This window comes from Mesoplodon bidens, assembly GCF_964165515.1.
Source record: "Mesoplodon bidens genome assembly, chromosome: 12".
In the NCBI taxonomy this organism is placed as follows: domain Eukaryota; kingdom Metazoa; phylum Chordata; class Mammalia; order Artiodactyla; family Ziphiidae; genus Mesoplodon; species Mesoplodon bidens.
In genome coordinates, this window is record NC_138168.1 from 45,604,397 (window position 1) to 45,624,229 (window position 19,833).

General features: G+C 41.1%; 2 protein-coding genes across 4 annotated transcripts in view; both read left to right on the forward strand.

Moving 5' to 3' along the window:
- Nucleotides 1-1,074: 1,074 nt before the first annotated feature.
- GTF3C6 (general transcription factor IIIC subunit 6) lies at nt 1,075-9,340 on the forward strand. 3 transcript variants are annotated; one of them, XM_081251129.1, is made up of 6 exons: nt 1,075-1,233; nt 1,585-1,665; nt 3,329-3,392; nt 3,497-3,541; nt 5,065-5,178; nt 8,330-9,340. In XM_081251129.1, the coding sequence occupies exons 1-6, from the start codon at nt 1,111-1,113 to the stop codon at nt 8,629-8,631; spliced, it is 729 nt and encodes a 242-aa protein (XP_081107255.1). In that variant the 5' UTR covers nt 1,075-1,110; the 3' UTR covers nt 8,632-9,340. The 3 variants fall into 3 exon arrangements, with proteins under 3 accessions (XP_081107255.1, XP_081107253.1, XP_081107254.1); XM_081251127.1 differs by having other exon boundaries at nt 1,075-1,199; nt 3,475-3,541; XM_081251128.1 differs by having other exon boundaries at nt 1,076-1,199; nt 5,046-5,178.
- Nucleotides 9,341-13,487: 4,147 nt separating this feature from the next.
- The window catches only part of RPF2 (ribosome production factor 2 homolog), a 38,292-nt gene continuing 31,946 nt past the window's right edge, over nt 13,488-19,833 (forward strand). The window contains exons 1-3 of the mRNA XM_081251255.1: nt 13,488-13,586; nt 15,551-15,683; nt 16,631-16,668. Of these exons, the coding sequence (XP_081107381.1) occupies nt 13,564-13,586; nt 15,551-15,683; nt 16,631-16,668 (194 nt within the window). The 5' untranslated portion in view covers nt 13,488-13,563. The remainder of the gene's footprint in view (nt 13,587-15,550; nt 15,684-16,630; nt 16,669-19,833) is intronic.

A 19,833-nucleotide genomic window follows, 5' to 3' on the forward strand; every position in this document is an offset into this window, starting at 1 on the left:
TTTTTTTTTTTTACTTTTTATTATTATTTTTTGGCTGTGCCATAGGGCACGTGGGATCTTAGTTCCCGAACCAGGGATCAAACCCGTGCCCCTGCATTAGGAGCTCGGAGACTTAACCACTGGGCCACCAGGGAAGTCCCCTCGTATTTTTTTGTTTTGTTTTGTTCGGCCGCACCGCGTGACTTGCAAGATCTTAGTTCCGGGACCAGGGATTGAACCCAGGGTCACGGCAGAGAAAGCACCAAGTCCTGCCCACTGGACTGCCAGGGAATTCCCGGAAAACGTTTTTTAAAAGTTGTAATGCTCTAAATTTTTATATATTATTACTAATACCAGATTAAATGCATATTAGTGCTTAATATGTGCTGAATAGTGGGCTTATCTCATTTAATCCTCACAATAACCAACTTGCCTAAAGGCTTACTGTTAAGTAACGCAGCAGAACCGGACGGGTATCAGACCCCAAACCTCATGCTCTTTGGAGGTAGATCATCCTGTCTCACGTACAAAGATCATTTATTTTATAATCAGAAAAATCCATGAGGTTACTTTAAGAAAATCCTGTTCAAAACTTCACTTCTCGGAGTCTCCTGTACTCCCCAAACAATCTGGGTCTCTTACAGCACCTAGGGCCATCTGATTAGCATTGGTTGGTCCCTAATTCTACGTCTCCTGGCTGCCTGAAACCCCAGCTCACTTCCTCGCGCAGTGGGCGCCCGATACGTGGAAACTGAGAACTGCCCTTTACTTGGCTCGTGGAGAACTTGAATTGATGATCAGTGCTCACACGACAGTAGGAATTTCTTTCCAAGCATTGGAGGCTGGGGCCACACGAGGCCTCTCCATTTCCCTCGCGCACCGTAGCCTCCTTGCCTGCACCTACTTCATCCCCTCGGCTTCCACAGTGCTCTCGTCCCACCTGGGCCGGGAGCCCGAGGGTTCCCTAGGTCGCGGGACCTGCCCGGCCGACCCGCCAGGGCCCCGGCTCCGGCTCTCGGGACAGGGACAACGGGCTCCACGTGGGCCCGGGAGCCGCCATCTCGCGTGCTGGCAGGAGCAGCGGGCGCTGTCGGAGCCGCGGCGGGGCGGGAGCTGCTGCCCGTACTCAAGATGGCGGCCCCGGCGGGCGGGGCCCACGGCTCGGAGGCCGCGCGGAGGAGCGGCGGCATGGCGGCGGCGGCCGAGGAGCCGAGTCGGGGGTACTGGGACGAGGAGGAGGAGGAGGAGGAGGCAGTGAGTGCGACGGCGGAAGCCCGCGCGGCGGTGGCGAGGGTGGCCGCTCGGCTGTGTGTGGGGAAGGGAGTCGGGACGCGGCGGGCGTGCGGGGGCTCCTGGCGGGATTGTGCCCCAGGGCGCGCGGAGCGGCGGGCAGCTGGCCCCAGCCCTACGGGCCACACGGAAGTTCGAGGGGGAAGGAGGGAAGTTACCTTAAGTAACGGCGCGCGCTTCCTCTTGTTGAAAGCAGGACCTAGTTTTCACAAAGGTGGGATCGTTGCACTGGGGAGGTTTGGCTTCTCTCGTTAATGCCTGCTTCTTCCTGTACACTCGCAAGCTAGCGCCTTTAACCCCTCTTTCTTCCACCAGGAGCAGTTGGTTCTGGTGGAATTATCAGGAATTATTGACTCAGACTTTCTCTCAAAATGTGAAAATAAATGCAAGATTTTGGTGAGTCTTGTAGAATTGGGGGGTTGTTGTAGATTTTCTTAAATTTAAAACAAGAATGAGTGGTGAAATATACCCGTCCCTAAGATTGATATATTAATTTCACGTGAACAAAGCAGTGAACGCTGGAGACAATCACAGAAGTGCAGGGGGACTGTGGGAGCAGCTGGGAGAAAGTTAGTGCCTAACTCTGCCTGAGTGTCTGCCTGTGTGGCTGGAGAGAGGTAAAGATTTGGAGGGTTAAAGCATTTTGATATGGAACATTAGGTTTTGAAAAAATACACCGTTTTATATACTGAGGAGGGTGAAAAAAACACAAAGGGTAGATAGGATAGTTAGATATGCACACAGAGATTAAACAGATGCAAACTGGTATATATAGAATGGGTAAACAACAAGGTCCTACTGTATAGCACAGGGAACTATATTTCAATATCTTGTGATAAATGATAATGGAGAAGAATATGAAAAAATGTATATATGTATAATTGAGTCACTTTGCTGTACAGCAGTGATTACACAACATTGTACTTCAACTATACTTCAGTAAAAAATAAAATTAAAAAAACTTCAGGGCTTCCCTGGTGGCGCAGTGGTTGGGAGTCCGCCTGCCGATGCAGGGGGCGCGGGTTCGTGCCCCGGTCTGGGGGGATCCCACATGCCGTGGAGCGGCTGGGCCCACGGGCCGTGGCCGCTGGGCCTGCGTGTCTGGAGCCTGTGCTCTGCAATGGGAGAGGCCACAACAGTGAGAGGCCCGCGTACCGCAAAAAAAAAAAAAAAAAAACTTCAAAAAATAAAATAAAATATGGAAAACAAACAAAAATAGTGTGGAGAAGGGAGAGAGAATACCTATTAAGAAAGGACTTCAGAGACCTCAGACTGTGCTGTTGACTTGCTATGGTATCGTGAGTTACCATCTGTTTTATGTTTAAAATCTTTTGAGCATTTTTGACAAAACTTCCTCTGTTCTTACTTTATCTTGAAGAGGATGTTAATTGAAATAGACCTTGCTACTTAGGTATGAATTAAGTAGTCTTCAGTTTGTAGCTGCTGTGATGAGAGCAGTTTTAGCTTATCTTTTACTTGCTAGGACAAGAAGCTCCAGAGGTTCCCCAGCTTTGGAAATCAGTCTCCTTGGTAGCAAGGTTTCATGTAAAAGTCTTGTTCTTTTTTTGCCATGCCACACGGCATGCGGGATGTGGGATCTTAGTTCCCTGACCAGGGATCGAACTCGTGCCCCCTGCAGCGGAAGCGCAGAGTCTTAACCGCTGTACCACAAGGGAAGTCCCTTGTGCTTTCTTTTTTAAATTGAGAAATAATTGACGTATAACATTATACTAGTTTCAGCTGTACAACGTTTTCAATATTTGCATATATTGTGAAATGATCACCACAATGTCTAGTTACCCATCACTACACATCGTTACAATTTTTTTTTCTTCTGGTAAGAACTTTGAAGGTTTACTCTCTTAGCAATTTTCAAATATAAAGTACAGTATTATTAACTATAGTCACCATGATGTTCTCAAACATTCCAGGACTTATTCATTTTATAACTGGAAGTTGGTATCCTTTGAGCCCCCCCTTCACCCATTTCACCCATTCCCCCCACCCCCAAGCCTTTTTCTAATGATGATTTTTTTAATGATCCTACATTCTGTTGTAGGGAATTGATACCGAGAAGCCCATTCTGCAAGTGGACAGCTATGTCTTTGCTGGAGAGTATGAAGGTAGGAGGAAGTCAGAGAGATGAAACTCCCTTTTTTTTTTATATGCCTTTCCGAGAAAGTAGCTCTGTTACTTCTCAACAAGTTGCCTTCATGTTTTTCTGCAGACACTCTTGGGACCTGTGTTATCTTTGAAGAAAATGTTGAACATGGTAAGTGATTGCTGTGTTGACTCAACTCTTTTTACTATGAAATATTTCAAACATACTTATGTATGGTGGATATTAAAATTATAAGATCTCATGTACCCCTTGTCTAGCTGTATCAAATCCTCCCTTTTGGTTAGGTAGTTAAAAAACATTCCACATACCTTTGAAGCCCCTTGTATACCCCTCTCCAAACCTACTCCCTTCCTCTGTCTTCAGAGGTAATCACTCTCCTGAATTTGGTGTTTTTCTTTCCTATACCTGATTTTATATTACATATGTATGTATCCGCACACAATAGCACTTTCTTGTATTTTCACACGATATAAGTTATAGCATATTATACATGTTATTCTATGTCTTTTTTCAATTAGCGATGTTTCGAGATGTATACGTGTTGATATATATGTTTTCCCTGTTGCTTAACATTCTATTTGTGACTATACCACAGTTTATTCTCCAATTAATGGACATGTAGTTGCTTCCATTTTGACCAGTAATTATTAATAACTATTAAAATTTATTGAGCGCTTTCTGTATGTCAGGCAGTGTTCCAGGTGCTATAAGTACTAACTCATTGAATCCTCACCACAAGTCTATGAGGTAGATGCCATTGTTATCTTCATTTTATATTTGAAGAACCTGAAGCACAGAGAGGTAAATAACATTCCCGAGGTCATACACAGGATAAGAGGCAGAACCAGGATTTGAACCCAGGTGGTCTGCTCCAGAGCCCATTTTCTTAATTATGCTTATTAACTCACTACAGAAATGCTGCCGTGAATATTTTTATGTTTCCTTGTGCATATATGTAAAAATGTCTCTCAGGTATACGCTTAGAAAAGGAACTGGTAGATTGATGAGTGTGTGTACTAGATCCAACCATATGAAATTACCAATTTGGGCCGAATAGCGACAGTTTCATGTGGTTGAACTTAATAGATGTCACTGTGTTGCTTTCTAAAGTGTAGTATCAGCCACACGGTGGCAGGGTGTGGAAGTTTTCCGTGTGCTTCATATCCTTAGCACAGAGCCTCATCCTCCCTCCTGCCTACGCCCACAGTTTTTATAAAGCTGTGACCCCCAGCAGCAGGTTGGCAGCAGTTCTTTTCTCATTTTCTTTCATGATCGGTAATGTTCTCCACTCCAGTCCGGCTTCAAGCAGTAGGTCTGCCTTTGGTCCTTCACGTTGAGTGGCAGAGTTTTCAACCTCATTACCCTGTAAGGCCAAATTCCTGGCCCCCCCTTCCTGCTTCCGGGCTGGAGCCTAATAGGCCCATAGCTTTAATCTCACTTTGTGTTTCTGTCCCCTGGAGATGTTTGTTGTCTTTGAGTTCACTGTGCCTTCTGTTCTTATGTATTTTATCTGATATTTCTCTGTGCTTGGAGCTGGAGGAATGAATTAAATCTTGAACTTACTACACTATCTTGACAGGAAATAGTTAAACTCTCTAAACTGGAATCATTGAGGCTTAACATGATCATTTGATGGCATCAAGCAGTATAACAGTGTTCATTTTATATTCTAGTGGATGCAGAAGGCAATAATAAAACAGTGCTAAAATATAAATGCCACACAATGAAGAAGCTCAGCATGACAAGAACTCTTCTGACAGAAAAGAAGGAAGGAGAAGAAAACATAGGTTAGTTCACTTAGTTCTCTGAAAATAGGTGATTTAGTATTGGCTTTATGAAACACTGCTGCCAGGATGTTCTTTGTACTTTGTAGGAATAACTATATGTGATAGGGAAAGTATATTAAAATTGAGGGTACTCCATGAAAAGTGCCAAACATAGATTTAAAATTTAGTTGAATTCTCACATAGCAGGGGGCACTGGAGACATATAAGAAATTTCTGTCTTCTTTGCATTGGAAACGATTGTGAGGAGTTTGTCAAGAAACTTGACATGATTTCAACCCCAGGGAATTCAGCAGATATTCCTCTCTCTCTCTCTCTCTCTCTCTCTCATTAAAACTTCTTTGTAAGTGCAGAAGATATGATGATAGCAGTTCTCGACGCCCAAGGAGTAACCCCATAGGATCTCCTGAACTTTTGGCAGATGCAGTAACCTTCCCCAAGATGCTCAAAACTGGAAGAAGCTGGCTTTATATGTGGGAGGGACTCTAGGACCAGAGTTGTTAGTCCTGTGTCTCGTTCTTAATAAGCATCCATTTAGCCTTCTCCAGTTGCTCGTCATCCCACACTAGAGACCTTAGGCCAGGGCTTCTTGCACCCATAGCAGGCGCATGTTTGTGGAGATGAACAAAGAAACACTTGGTGGTTTAAAAGCCCATTGCTCACCACACCAACCTCTTTCTCTTGCCCTAGGGAATTTGGGACACTGTCAGAATAAAGGTGTTTGTCCACCAAAAAAAAAAAAAAAGGGCTTATTGCTCAAAGACATATTTGAAACTCTAGTAAATGAGACCCTATTAATGAATATTCATGGTTTGAGTTATTGTATTTTAAGGAATAAACATTTGAAGGTACATTAATCATTTAGAAATTAATTATACCAGCTACACGTAACTATATAACACATCTTTGTTCTTATATATTCCACAATTATCCCTTTTTTAGGCACTCCAAAAATAATAGGAAGTAGGCACTTGAAGTTCTGGAATGAATTTGAAAAGCAGATACATACCAGATAGCTTAGCTATCATTTAGATATTCTTTTTAAAGGAAGTTATACAATTACCTCTCCTATAGTCCTTAATAATCTAATAGATCTTTGGGAATATTTGGGTGTTTCTTTCAATTAAATAAATTAGTAACCAACTATTCAAGGCTGTATTGGTTATCTGTCGCTGCATAAAAAGTTACCCCTAAACTTAAAGGCTTAAAACAACAACAGAACACCATCTTACACGTTTCTGTGAATCAGGAACTGGGGAGCAGCTTAGCTAGGTTGTTCTGGCTGGGGTCTCTCATGAGGTTGTAGTCATTGTGTTGGCTGGGCTGTAGTCATCTGAAGGCTTGAGTAGGGCCGGAAAACCTAATTGTAAGATGGCTCACTCACATAGCTGGTGAGTTTGTGCTGCCTGTTAGCAGGAGGCCTCACTTCCTCACCTCCTCACACTACCGTTTGAGTGCCTTCCTGACACGGCAGCTGGCTTTTCCAGACTAAGTGATCCTTAAGAACAAGGTAGAAGCCACAATGTCTTTTATGAACTATCCTTAGAAGTCACATTCTGTCATTTCTGTGATATCCTATTCCATGTGGGAGGGGACAACACAGGGGCGTGCATTTCAGGAAGGTGAGGATCATTGGGGACCATCTTGGAGGCTGGCTGCCAAACATGGCAAGATGCTGGAGGCAGAACAAAACAGACAGGAGATATGGTCCTTACTTTCTAGGAACTTGTACTCTAAAGCAAATCACATTGAAACAGACATGGATGACTATGACTCGGCACCCATTTCACTCAACTTATTTTAAGTATCTGTTATGTGCCAAGTATTATGCTAGATAACAGAGTAGGCTTTAGGATGGCTTTGAGGTTTTGAACTTGGTGACTAGGAGAATGACGTTATAGCAAGAAAAAACTATGAAGTCAATAGTTGAAGCTGAAATGGAGGGAAAGAACAAATCGATTTTTGAAAGAGGGAGACTTTATAGTAGTAATACATGAGAAAAGATACGGGATCAACAGTAAGGATGTTTCAACAAACAGCTGCAGAAGAGTTAGTTTATGATGGGGGACAGGAACAGATGGATGCATGAACAGGGTGACAAGATAGGTTGGTATATCTTACAGATATCTAATGGAACTTTGAAGGTGAGAGTAAACAGCTTGGGCTATAGGAATTGAGGATCCATTGAAAATACTTAACTGAAAGGGTCATAAGGATGAAAGAAAAAAATGGCTAGCATTATTGGAGCAATTTTTTTTTTAAGATTTATTTATTATTTATTTTGTTTATTTTTGGCTGTGTCAGGTCTTAGTTGCAGCACACGGGATCTTCGTTAAGGCATTTGGGATCTTTCGTTGCGGCGCATGAGCTCTTCATTGTGGTGCACAGCCTTCTCTCTAGTTGTGGCGCGCAGGCTCCAGGGTGCGTGGGTTCTGTAGTTGGCAATACGCAGGCTCTAGTTGAGGCGCGTGATCTCAGTAGTTGTGGCATGTGGACTTAGTTGCCCTGCAGCATGTGGGAGCTTAGTTCCCTGACCAGGGATCAAACTCATTTGCCCCTGCATTGTAAGTAGGATTCTTTACCACTGGACCCTGGAGCAATTCTCGATTATAGGAGTTCATTGACAGGTAAGGGCTTTGACTGTGAGTATGGAAAGGAACAAAAAATTTTTTCAAGTGTTTTTTTTGGAGAGGTGTCTTATTTCACAATTGGATTTTTCAACTCAAAATGACAAATAAATGTTGACTCAAGATGATAGAGTGGTATTATCCATTGTATTATGAAAACTGAATGGGTAAGGAGAAAATTGTAGGGAAGGGACAAAATTTTCTTCAAGACAAAAGATGGCAGTGTGAGCTCAGTTATCTCTCAGAATGAGTTGGGAATTGGACTCTGGGAAAAGGGCTTGGAATAGTAACTGAAGTTGATTACTTTTAGTGATTTTGATGATGCATACCCTATAGGCATTCCAAGGTCTCCATTTAAGATGGAAATTACATGATCATTTATCAGCAGGTACAGGCACCATGTTCCTTTCTTTATGTTGGGGTTTTATTTTGATAAATATTCATATGAACATTTAAATTAAAAATATATAAGTAACTGAAATTCCTTTTTCATGTTTCTTGGTTTGTCCTCCTGCCTCCTCCATTAGGTGGTGTGGAATGGCTGCAAATCAAGGAAAATGATTTCTCCTGTAGACCCAACATGATTTGTAGTTTTCTGCATGATCATGAAGAGGATGAAGTTGTAGCTCCAGACCCAGATAAATCTTTGGAGTTGGAAGAGCAAGAGATTCAAATGAAAGATAATTCAAACCTGAGTTATGAACAGGAGAAACCACCAAACTTGGATATAGAGGATTCTGGTCCTCTTATTGATATCCCTTCTTCTGAGACAGAAGGCTCTGTTTTTATGGAAACTCAAGAAACTGCCTTAGAAATCACTCCTCGATGAAATGTTTCTCATAAAAACTAGTCGTGAACTTTTTAGAGTTTTTATATAGAATAACAGGCTTTGTAGTTTTCAGTTCACAATTTTATTATTTTTGTTGGCTATATACACATTTCCAATTATAATATAGTTTAATATACTAGAACCATTAAGGACCAGATACGAGTTTTTAAAAATATGGTTTCAATGACTGTAGGGACCCTTCTGTGATGAGTCCTTTAAAATGGGGGTTTTACTAAGGTAACTGTGAGTTTCTATTGCAGCCGTCACAGATTACCACAGACTTAGTGGCTAAAGTGTATTAAGCTACACAAGTGTATTGTCTTTTAGTTTTGTAGGTCAGCCATCTGACATGGGTCTCACCTGGGCTAAAATCAAGGTATTTGCAGAGCTTCATTCTCTTCTGGATGTGGCGTGAGGGACTCCATTTCCTTGTTCATTCAGTTGTTGGCAGAATTCAGTTCTTTGCAGCTGAAGGATCACGGTCCCATTTCCTTGCTGTTGGCTGAGAGCCATTCCCAGCTTCTAGAGGCTGCCTGCATTCCTTCACTCATGGTCCCCTTCTCTTCAAAGCCAGCAATGGTCAAGTCCCTCTCAGTCTTTGAATCTCTCCTGCTTCTTCCATAATCCTATTGATGATGGACCCTTCTGCCTTCTTTTAAAGGTCCATTTGATTACACTGGGCACATCTGGGTAATTTCCCTATTTTAAGGTCTATAACCTTAATTCCATCTGCAAAGTCCCTTTTGCCATGTAATTTAAACAGGCATAAAACTGAGAATTATGGCATGAAAATATTTGGGGGGCCATTTTCCAGTCTACCAAAGTCAGTATTACTCCTAAGAACAGAAAAAGAATTCAGAAGTGCTAAAGGTGAAGGTACAGTTCTAATATTCCAGCTGTAATTTCACTTCTTTCCCACTGAAGAAAGATGATTGGAATTCAGCTGTAACATTCTACAATATTATGGTGATAACCTAGACCTACCCTAACTTGTATTTTTTAAGTAAATTAGTCACAAACTTTGATACAGGTTGAACTATATGAAACTACCAATATTTGTTTCTGACTATAAAACTCTGCAATTTTATATGGTTTAACCTGGTACTAATAAGTTAAAACACTCCTCACGTTAATTATATCTCACAACTGTTGGAGGTGTAACTTTGTTGTGACAGATTAGAGAACTAATGTTTTAGGATGAGGAATTTTTTCCTTCAGTAGGTTTTGTAAATTTTTACTGTTTATTTGGAAAACAACTTACCCTGATTAAAAGCATTTCCAAATCATAAGTGTGTATCCTCCCAATTTTTATATGACTTTACTGTCAGTTTTTGTTTAATCAAAAGCTTTTTTTTTTTCTACCAAATGGTATGGAGCCTCTATATGGAGAGACTGCTAATTACTTGAGCCAGCACCTGGTCTTCCTTTATTTCTTTGTAACAGAATCCCAGAATTTATTCAGGTTAGCAGTGTGCCCAGCTTTCCTCATGTATATGAAAGTGGCCGTATTATCTATATGTTAGTTCTTCCCAGCTTGATCTATAGTTTCAATGCAATCTGAAATAAAATCACAGCAAGGTTTTCATGGATATTGTCAAACCAACTCTAAAGTTTATATGGAGAGGGAAAGACCCAGAATAGCCAATACAATATTGAAGAACATAGTAGGAGGACTTCACGACTTACTATAGAACTACAGTAATAGAGACAGTGGGAACTGCTGAAAGAATAGACAAATAGCTCAATGGAAGAGAATAGAGAGCCCAGAAATAGACATACATATAGTAAACTGATCTTAGATCAAGGAGCAAAGGCAATACAATGGAGCAAACATAGTCTTTTCAATAAATGGTCCTGGGACAACTGAATATCCATATGCAAAAGAATGAAGTGGGATCCCCCCATCTCTACTATATGCATATATAGATTTATTCAAAATGGACCAAAGGTCTAAATAAATGTAAGAGCTTAAAATGATAAAACTCTTTGAAGAAAATATAGGTATAAATCTTTAGAGACTTCCCTGATGGCCCAGTGGTTAAGAATCTTCCTGCCAATGCAGGAGACATGGGTTCAGTCCCTGGTCCGGGAAGATCCCACATGTTACAGAGCAACTAAGCCTGTGTGCCACAGCAACTGAGCCTGCACTCTAGAGCCTGTGAGCCACAACTACTGAGCCCATGCGCCACAATTACTGAAGCCTGCATGCTCTAAGGTCTGCGTGCTGCAACTATGGAAGCCCATGCACCTAGAGCCCGTGCTCCCCAGGAAGAGAAGCCACCACAATGAGAAGCCCATGCACTGCAACGAAGAGTAGCCTCTGCTCGCGCTGCAACTAGAGGAAGCCTGCGCGCAGCAATGAAGACCCAATACAGCCAAAAAAAAAAAAACAAAAAACTTTTATTATGCTGGATTAGGAAATGGCCTCTTAGATATAACACGAAAATTGCAAGCAATGAAAAAAAAATGGATACATTGGACTTCATCAAAATTGAAAAATTTTTCTCTTCAGAGGACACTAGAAAATGAAAAAGCCTACTCAATTGGAGAAAATATTTGCAAATTATATATCAGATAAGGGACTTGTATGTAGAATATATTGGAAACTATTACAACTCAATAAAAAGACAACCCAATTTAAAAATGAGCAAAGATTCGAATAGACATTTTCCTGAAGAAGGTATACAAATGGCCAATCAGCCCATGGAAAAAATGCTCAAAATCGTTTGTCATCAGGGAAATGCAAGTGAAAACCACAATGAGATACTACTTTACACCTGCTAGGATGGCTTAATGAAAAAAGATGGACAATAGCAAATTTTGGAGAGGGATGGAGAAATTGGAACCTGTGATTAATAGAATAATGCTCTCCCCAAAATGCCCATGCCTAAACTCAGGGATCTGTGAATATGTTACCTTATTTGGCCAAAGGGAATTTGCTATATGATTATGTTAAGGATCTTGCGATGGGGGTTATTATTGTGGATTATCCAGTTGGGCCACATGTAATCACATGGGTTTTATAAGAGGGATTCAGAAGTGTCAGAGAGAAAAAGAAGTTGTGGCAGTAGAAACAGAAGTTCAAGTGATGCCTTTTGAAGATGGAGGAATACCAAGGAATGCAAACAGCTTCTATAAACTGGAAAGGCAAAGAAACAGAGTCTCCCTGGAGCTTCTGGGGGAATGTAGCCCTACTGACAACTTAATTTTAGACGTGTAAAACTAATTTTAGGCTTCGGGTTTCTAGAACAATAACATAATAAATTTGTGTTATGACAGTAATTTGTGGTAATTTGTTATAGCACCAATAGAAAAACCAATTCCAAACCCACTTACATTGCTAATGGAAATGTAAAATGGTGCAGACAGAAAATAATTTGGCAGTTCTTCAAAATGTCAAACATAGAATTACCACATGCAATTCTACTCCTAGAGAACTGAAAACAAAAGTCTACACAAAAACTTGTACATAAATGTTCAAAGCAGCATAATGCATAATAGTACAAAAGTGGAAACACAAATGTTCATAAATTTTTGAATGGATAAACAAACATGGTATATCCATAGAATGGACTATTATTCAGTCCTAAGTAAAGAAATTAATGTACTAAGAATGAAGTACTGATACATGTTACAACACATATGAACCTTAAACATGAACACTTATGAGCATAGTAAGTGAAATAAGCCAGATACAAAAGGCCACATATTGTATGAATCCATTTATATGGTATGTTCTCAATAGGCAAATCTACGGAGACATAGATGAGTGGTTGCCAGGGGTTGACAAGGGTGGAAAGTGGAGAGTGCTACTGGGTTATGAGAGGGGTGATAAGAATGTTTTGGAATTAGATAGTGCTGATGGATGTACTAAAAACCAAGAAATTGTACACTTTATGGGGGTAACTTATGGTATGTGACGTATATGACAACTTAAACGTTGGGGGGAAAATAACGATCAGAAGTGTTATTTTCTGCATACATTTTATGTGCCAGGCACTGTGGCAGTTATAAACTCTGTTTATAAACTCTGCCTCACTGATCTCACAGTTTTGTCAACAGTGCATATTTCACATTGATAATTTTAGTGACTATGTGAGTACCTACCATGCCACCAACCTTTCTAGCATCCTGGAGGATTCCCAGATGAATAACACCTGGTCCCTGAATATCTGAGTCCAGGTATACACATGAGACAGGCTGGGACCTGGGACCATTTCTTGCAGTGCTGCAATGCTTGCACCTGAACAAACGTCTCCTGGGGTAACAAAATACAAAGAAACTATAAGAGACTAAAAATATGTGCATGCACAGTTGGGGTAAATTATGGGCAAGAAACAAAAAGATCAGAAAAACCCCACTGCCACTTCTGGAGAGCTGGAAGCAAAGGGAGCAAAAGCAGGGTACTGCGCATGCCCCCTGCAACCAACAGCACCAAATGCATGAGCAAACCACCTAAGCTACCCCTCCAGCCCACCCCTGGACACACCCTACCCTCATCCCATATAAGGAACCAGCTCACCTGCGCCCCACCCCCTACCTTCGGGAACTAGCAAGGGAACCTGTTACTTGGTTTTGCTCCTTCCTGCAGCCACAGAAGCCCCCCAAAAGCCTTGTCTGAATTTCTTGACTGGCCTCTTACCAATTTCTATTGATTGGGGAAGGCCGAGAACCCTGGTCTATCACACACAGGTGTGTACATCAAACTCCAAGAGGAGCCTGTTGATTTCCGGAAAAGAGCCAAGACAAACACCTGTAACCAAGGAAACAGAGCGCTATCTCATCCCAAACAGCCGCCAGCGCCTCCACGTCGGCGGCGGTGCCAGGAAGTGACGTCACGCCCAAGTTCCGGTTCCGCCTCGGTCGACGCGCTGCCGTATCTCGTGTAACCCTGCGGTACACGTGCGTGCGGCAGGAGGCCGCTGCGGTAGCATGGACGCTTTGGATCGAGTTGTGTAAGTGGAGTGGGTTCTTTCCCCGGGTAACGTTGGGGAGAAGGGCCTCTGTAGCGGGACGGAGGAGTAGCGCCTCTGTCTCGCGCTCCTCCTGGCCGCCCACGCTCCTTCCTCACACCCGTTGCCACTCCGTGCGGATGTATCCACTAGTTTGGGTCTCCGTCTGTTGGGGCGGCCTGCGGGGAGACGGAGAGCAGGGAAGGCCGTGTGTGGGAGCCGCGGCGTGGAGGTGGCACCGAGGCGTTGGCCGCTTTTATCCTAGACAATTAGAAGTGTCTCGGCTTCCGCAGAAGTGAGAGGAAGGTGAGAGAGGTGTTCTGGGCACAGAACACCTGTGTGAGGTGCTCTGAGCACAGGCCTGGGAATGTGACAGATTTAGGTGACAGTCCGGGCCCGTCCACTTAAAGCTGTGCGACTAGGCCATTTAGTCTCCCTAAGTCTCAGTTTACTCTGTAAAATAGCGTTCATAATAGTCGTACTTCATAGAACTGTGAGGAATATTTGCGAGAATTTATGTAAAGGTTTTGCGGCAGCACGTAGAGATGCTCATTAGCTTTTTTTCTTTTTCCCAAACTTGTACACTTCTCTGAGTTATCCTTGGGTAATGTCTGCTTTATATGAGTCCAGAAAATGTTTATTGATCTCATAAATAGTTCTGCTATTATTTGCTATGGTTTTCTTGCGTTTTACCTGGGTTAACATGTAATCAAAAGGACAAATGATTCTTTTGGTCATTAAATCAGGGATTTTTGCACATGTGCTGAATATTCCTCTGCAGGTGTGGGGACCACAAAGATGAGTAAGACTAGTGTACTGTCTCATTGTGGGACAAACAGCTAATAAAACGTACAAGGTGTTATTTGCATTAGTCGCTGGTTAGTCAGAAGTAATAAAGCACATGGAATGTAGAACGTATAGCACTTTTATTGGGTTATAGACACACTAAATCTCTCTTGGTTTGACTTGAAAAGTACTGTGTATCTTTATCAACCAGTAAATGATCAGGAGCTTTAAATGTGCTTGACATTTTATCTGGTGAGTTTTTTAAGTCTGCATGGTAAAGTAAGTTTGTGTATATTCTGTTTTGCTTTTACTTCACGAAGTGTCCGTGGGACCGGAAGGAGGGAGGGTCATAGTGATTTAAGGGAAGAGGAATTATTTCAGTAGACGGCAGAGAACTGTTGGAAAATCAAGATTCTCACCGTAGTGTAAGCAGAGGTGAACAGAGTGTATAAAAGCGTTCTACTCCTGCTGTCACGTCATACAATCAGAATAATGGGTCTGTTTTCCCTTCATAAATTGCAGAGTGATTGGTCTAGGTTAGTTTTTTTTTTTTTTAATGCCTTGTATTTATTTTTAAATTTTTTGGCTGCCTTGGGTCTTCGTTGCTGCGCGCGGGCTTTCTCTAGTTGTAGCGAGCGGGGGCTACTCTTCGTTGCAGTGCGCGGGCTTCTCACTGCGGTGGCTTCTCTTAGTTGCAGAGCACGGGCTCTAGGTGTGCAGGCTTCAGTAGTTGTGGCACGCGGGCTCTAGAACGCATGCTCAGGAGTTGTGGCGCACGGGCTTAGTTGCTCCGCGGCCTGTGGGATCTTCCCGGACCAGGGCTCGAACCCGTGTCCCGTGCATTGGCAGGCGGATTCTTAACCATTGTGCCCCCAGGGAAGTTCTATCTCTTTTTTTAAATAAAAGGTTTAGAAAACAGTAATAAAAGAATGCTGGGAATATAAAAATGGGAGTCTTTTTAAAGACCATATCTAATAAAATTAACACTTATTTAACAGTAATAGCTGAATATCTTTTACTAATATTCCTCTAAAAAGTGAGATTTTGTTTAGTGGTGGAATCCTAACTGATAAATGTCATGTAATGTCTCTGTTGATTTTTAAGAATTTGCACATAAGTCATGGTTTTGTAATATGAGGAAAATGTTTTAAGTTGTTATGAATTGTGATTTTTCCGAATAGAAAGCCCAAAACAAAAAGAGCCAAGAGATTCCTTGAGAAAAGAGAACCGAAACTCAGTGAAAATATTAAAAATGCTATGCTGATTAAAGGGGGCAATGCAAGTTCAACAGTGACACAAGTACTTAGAGATGTGGTACGTATATATATACTTACTTTTTAAATGGTGTTGAAATCATCTTAGGAAATTTTTAGCATACTAGTTGGACTGCCTGAGAAATACATAGATAAATTTGGCTTGCCTTAAGAAGTGCTAGCCTTAGAGAAAAACTAACATCTCACCAAGGCACTGACTACAGGTTTTCCTTACAGCAGCTAGTTCCCTTAGTAAATTTCACCTGATTTCAATTACTAGCATTTGACTTACTCACATTTCAGGAACATATCTAATTTGTAAAACGAGGTAACTGCATATTACTATCTATTCTTTCAACAATACCAACTACTGTGCTAGGTGCTAGGGATTAATAGTTACATAAGACACAGTCTTTCCCTTCAGTGAGCTTAGTGAGGAAGACAGACAAGTAAAAGTTAACAGCATTGTGAATGAAGTGCTGTGCTGGAGGTACACACAGGATAGGTTGGGAGGCTGAGTTAAAATCCCATGGGGGTTGCCACACACAGGACGGGCTTCCTAGAGATGACACTTAAGCATCATTTTGAAGGAGGAGTTGGAACAAGAAGGAGAAAAGGAAGCGGAAGAGAAGGGCTTCCAAGGCTGAGGAAAAAGCTTGTGCAAAAGGGCATGTGAATGAGCATGATGCATTTGGGGAACTGCAGATAATTGGGGATGGCTAAAGGAGAGTGGGCTAGATGAAGCTAGAATTTAAGGAAATGAAGGGAATCATTTAAATTGGATAGAATATTGAAAGGGCATAGAAATTTTTAATTAGGAATATCCCAGCTAACAAAATTAAGCTCGCGTTGCAAGTTATAAGTGATCAAAAGGGAGCCATGCAGAAGATAGCAGAATAGGATTCAGGGACCAGGATAATCTTGTATAATGACTGTTACAATGCTTGATTTTTACCTCTGCTTTTCAGAATGTGTTTTGTTTTGAAAGCTATAAATTATGTTTTACAGTATGCACTGAAGAAACCATATGGAGTTCTGTATAAAAAGTAAGTCATGATTTCTTTTATTTCACTTATTAAATTATATTGTTTCATTATAAAAGTAACAACCAACCACTTTATGGGAGATTTAGAAAAATATTTTGGTTAAAAAATACTACAGTTCCTTACATACATAGCTATGAGTATTTTATTTTTATTTAATTTATTATTTTAAAATATTTATTTATTTGGCTGCGCTGGGTCTTTGGTTGCGGCGTGCGGGATCTGGTTCCCTGACTAGGGATCGAACCCCGACCCCCTGCATTGGGAGCATGGAGTCTTAACCGCTGGACCACCAAGGAAGTCCTGCTATGAGTATTTTAAAATTTGTTTCTTCCCCGTCTGTGTTTTCATTTGTACTGAATATTCTTACAGAGTTGTAATCATAGCATGTATGTATTATTTTTAAATAGTAATAGACTTACAGAAAAATCACAAAAATTGTAGAGTTCCCATATACCCTCTCCCAGCATCTCTTAATGTTATAACTTCCATAACCATAATACAGTTATCAAAAGTAAGAAATGAACATTGGTACAATAATGTTAATTAAATCACAGGCTTGATTTGGTTTACGCCAGTTTTTCCTTTTTTATAAATTTATTTATTTTATTTATTTTTGTCTGTGTTGGGTCTTTGTTGCTGCGCACAGGCTTTCTCTAGTTGCAGTGAGTAGGGGCTACCCTTCGTTGCAGTGCGCGGGCTTCTTGTTACGGTGGCTTCTCTCATTGTGGAGCACAGGCTCTAGGCGCACGGGTTTCAGTAGTTCCGGCATGCGGGCTTAGTAGTTGTGGCTCACGGGCTCTAGAGCACAGGCTCAGTAGCTGCGGTGCACGGGCTTAGTTGCTCCGTGGCATGTGGGATCTTCCCGGACCAGGGCTCAAATCCATGTACCCTGCATTGGCAGATGGATTCTTAACCACTGTGCCACCAGGGAAGCCCCAGTTTTTTCATTAATATCCTTTTTCTCTTCCAGGATCCCACATTGTGTTCAGTTGTCATGTCTCCTTAGTCTTCTCCAGTTTGTTACAGTTACTCAATCTTTCCTTGTCTTTGATGACCTTGACACTTCTGATGAGTATTTGTCAGTTATTTTGTAAAATACCTTCAGTTTGCACTTGTCTTAAGTTTCTCATGAGTGGATTGAGATTATGCATTATGGGCAAGAATACCACAAAAGTGATGTGCCTTTTTCAGTAAATCATACCAGGGAGTACATTATGTCTTATTACTGGTGTTGTTAACCTTGGTTAAAGTGGTGTCTGCTGGGTTTCTCCACTATAAAGTTTCTATTTTCCCCTTTGTAATTAACAGACGTTTAGAGGAGATACTTAGAGACTATGCAGATAATCCTATTTCTCCTCAAACTTTTGCGTATTCATTTTAGCATTCATCAGTGGATCTTGTCTACAACAGTGATTACTGCGGTGTTCTAGTAGTGGTTTTCGATTTCTCTCATTCCCTCTACGTTTATTAATTGGAATTCTATAAGGAAAATCTGTCCCTTTTCCTCCATTTGTTTAATTAATTATTTATGTCAGTGTGGACTTACAGATATTTATTACGTTCTTTGGGGTTATAATCCAGTGCTGTCATGATTTATTTATTTATTTAATATTTGGCTGCATTTGGTCTTCGTTGCTGTGCGCGGGCTTTCACTAGCTGTGGCGAGCAGGGGCTACTCTTTGTTGCAGTGCGCGGGCTTCTCATTGCGGTGCTTGTCTTTGTTGCGGAGCAGGGGCTCTAGGCTCGCGGTCTTCAGTAGTTGTGGCACGCAGGCTCAGTAGTTGTGGCACATGGGCTTAGTTGCTCTGCGGCATGTGGGATCTTCCCGGACCAGGGCTCAAACCCTTGTCCCCTGCATTGGCAGGCAGATTCTTAACCACTGCAGCACCCGGGAAGTCCTGTCATGATTTATTTTGTTGCATAAATTGTTCTCCATTTGGCCATTGGGATCTCTGTCAGGTTGGCTTTTCAACTTGGCCCCCTGTGTTTGAGCACTTCCTTTCTGGCACCACAAGATGCTCTGGGTTCATCTTGTAGTTTTCATTGCCACAGCCTTGGAATCAGCCCTGGTTCCATATATTGGAGACAGATAATTTAGAAACAGATCTATGCTCAGTTGCTACTGGAGTGTCATTGTCTCTAGGTCCTCTCAGCAGACAGAGCTTGAAAATAAATATTATGTACATTAACCTATGCATGTACGCACGTCTATATTTGTTTATATTTATTTATGTATTAAAAAACCCTGAGTTGATCCTGATACTTCCTAAAAAATCATGAGTGCATACTAGTGCTTCCAATTCCAGTCAAATACCAGAGACTTCATTCCAGCCTTTCTCCGTTTTTTCTTTGTATCTTCTATCTTCTGACAGTATGAAACCTTGCTTTTGTTATAATATATTTACTTATTTGTGTAATTCTAGTAGTTTCAGAATTTCTAACCTTATAAGAAACAATTTTACTAACTAGAGTATGGAATTTATGTGCAGTTCTTTTTGTCTTTAACCTCACAATATGCAGTAAAAATATTGTTTTCCAGTGTAAGTCAGGTTAGGTTGTTTTTGTCCCTTCAGTGTGATTGATTGTGTTATTCATTTCTACTATAGTTAAGGTCATTTATTACAGTCTGTATTCTGTTTTGGGTTTTCTATCACTTCCTGGTTGTTGTTTTTTAAATTTATGTATGTAAAATTTACTGTTTGTGGTGTATACTTCCATGGGTTTTGACAAATACATTGAGTTGTGTCTGCCACTGCAGTCATGGTACAGAAACAATTTCATTATTCTGACAATTCTTTTGTGCCTTTTTCATTTGTCTTGTAAACATTTTTCTATTGATAGGTGTCCTTTAGATATTATTTTTAATGCTAGTATAATGCCTATTAAATGGTTATACTAAAATTTACTTAACTGTTCCTTAACTTGAGGAAATTTTGATTTTCTTTTTTGTTGTTGTTGTTCTTATAAATAATGCTAAAATGGCCATTTTTACACAAATGAGTTCTTCTTTTGTATTGGTTCCTACATGAGATTTCTAGACGTGAGATTACTGGGTATAACTTCATGCCCAATCTAGCATATTAACAGTAGTGCTTTTTGAGAAGTTTGGCAGAGTAAAATGTACGAATTTCATGGGTCTCTACCTACTTTTGGTTTGTTTTTTAA